The 1,063-nt window shown below is 28.7% G+C and overlaps 1 protein-coding gene across 1 annotated transcript in view; it reads right to left on the reverse strand.

Moving 5' to 3' along the window:
* Mms19 (MMS19 nucleotide excision repair protein) overlaps positions 1-832 on the reverse strand; it is a 53,798-nt gene extending 52,966 nt beyond the window's left edge. The window contains exons 1-2 of the mRNA XM_072529481.1: positions 620-832; positions 367-570 (exon numbers count right to left, since the gene is read on the reverse strand). Of these exons, the coding sequence (XP_072385582.1) occupies positions 367-570; positions 620-701 (286 nt within the window). The 5' untranslated portion in view covers positions 702-832. The remainder of the gene's footprint in view (positions 1-366; positions 571-619) is intronic.
* Positions 833-1,063: the final 231 nt, after the last annotated feature.

Below are 1,063 nucleotides of genomic sequence, written 5' to 3' on the forward strand. Positions count from 1 at the left end.
CTGAAACAAGGTTCAACTAACAAAAAACAGCATTCAAGTCATATGTGTGCTTTTGGGGATGCCATTGATATTTCACTGATCTTCCTGTTAAAGCTAACAGGATGTTAACAAACATTAACATTATTTTAAGGTTTACCACTACCTAATTACCTAGTTACAAATCTCCCTTTGTTAAGCAGACTTGTTAATTTTTCATAATAGAGTAGAGCGTGTCATTAATTTCTGCTATATATTTTAGGTTACCCCTTCTTTTAATGCTCCCACTAGTTATATTTTCTACTATTAAAAATAATGAAAATACAACTTCACCAAGTTAGAAGTAAGAGAAGTCCAACATAAATATATACGTAATATAAAAAATACTTTCCTGATGATGGTCATTAAGTTTGTTGCCGTAAAATACTGCTAAAACCTCCAGCTGTTGTTTGTTCAAGGAATCTTCAGAAATATTCTTTAATACTGCTGTTAATATTGAAATTCCTAGATCCCTTTTAGATGCATGGTCGTTTGTTAACAAAGTGTCTAAATGTTCAATTAAGTCAAGAATAGCAATGGTCCTTTCCTGAATACCTATAATTTAGATATTTAAATATTTTTTTTATTTAGATATAAGAATTACCTTTGGAAATGACCAGTGTATTTTCTTTAAACGTTGCATCCTCTTTATCTTCAAACTGGTTTATAATTGTTTGTAACTCCATTTGTTTGATTTTTAATTGATTCAAAAATATCGTATTTTAATACATCAAAACATTCAAAAATATGTGCTTATAACCTCAAAACCACGAAAAGAGATTAAATTTTTGGCAGTGACACATTGCCCTTGGCAATAACTCTTCTTTTGTGGAAAATGAAACGTTGACTATTTGTGCACACAATCAAAATTAAGACAAAATTTTCAGTAGGAAAATATAAATAAACGGATATTTAATATATGCAAACATTATGTAAATTAAAACATAATATTCAATTCTGGGAAAACTAGTTAGTATCTTTCGAATAGTTTTAATAAAGTTAAAATCCGGAGCTGAATGGACATTATATTTTACAAGATGACACAAAT

Source organism: Diabrotica undecimpunctata, chromosome 4 (assembly GCF_040954645.1).
Source record: "Diabrotica undecimpunctata isolate CICGRU chromosome 4, icDiaUnde3, whole genome shotgun sequence".
Taxonomy (NCBI): Eukaryota; Metazoa; Arthropoda; class Insecta; order Coleoptera; family Chrysomelidae; genus Diabrotica; species Diabrotica undecimpunctata.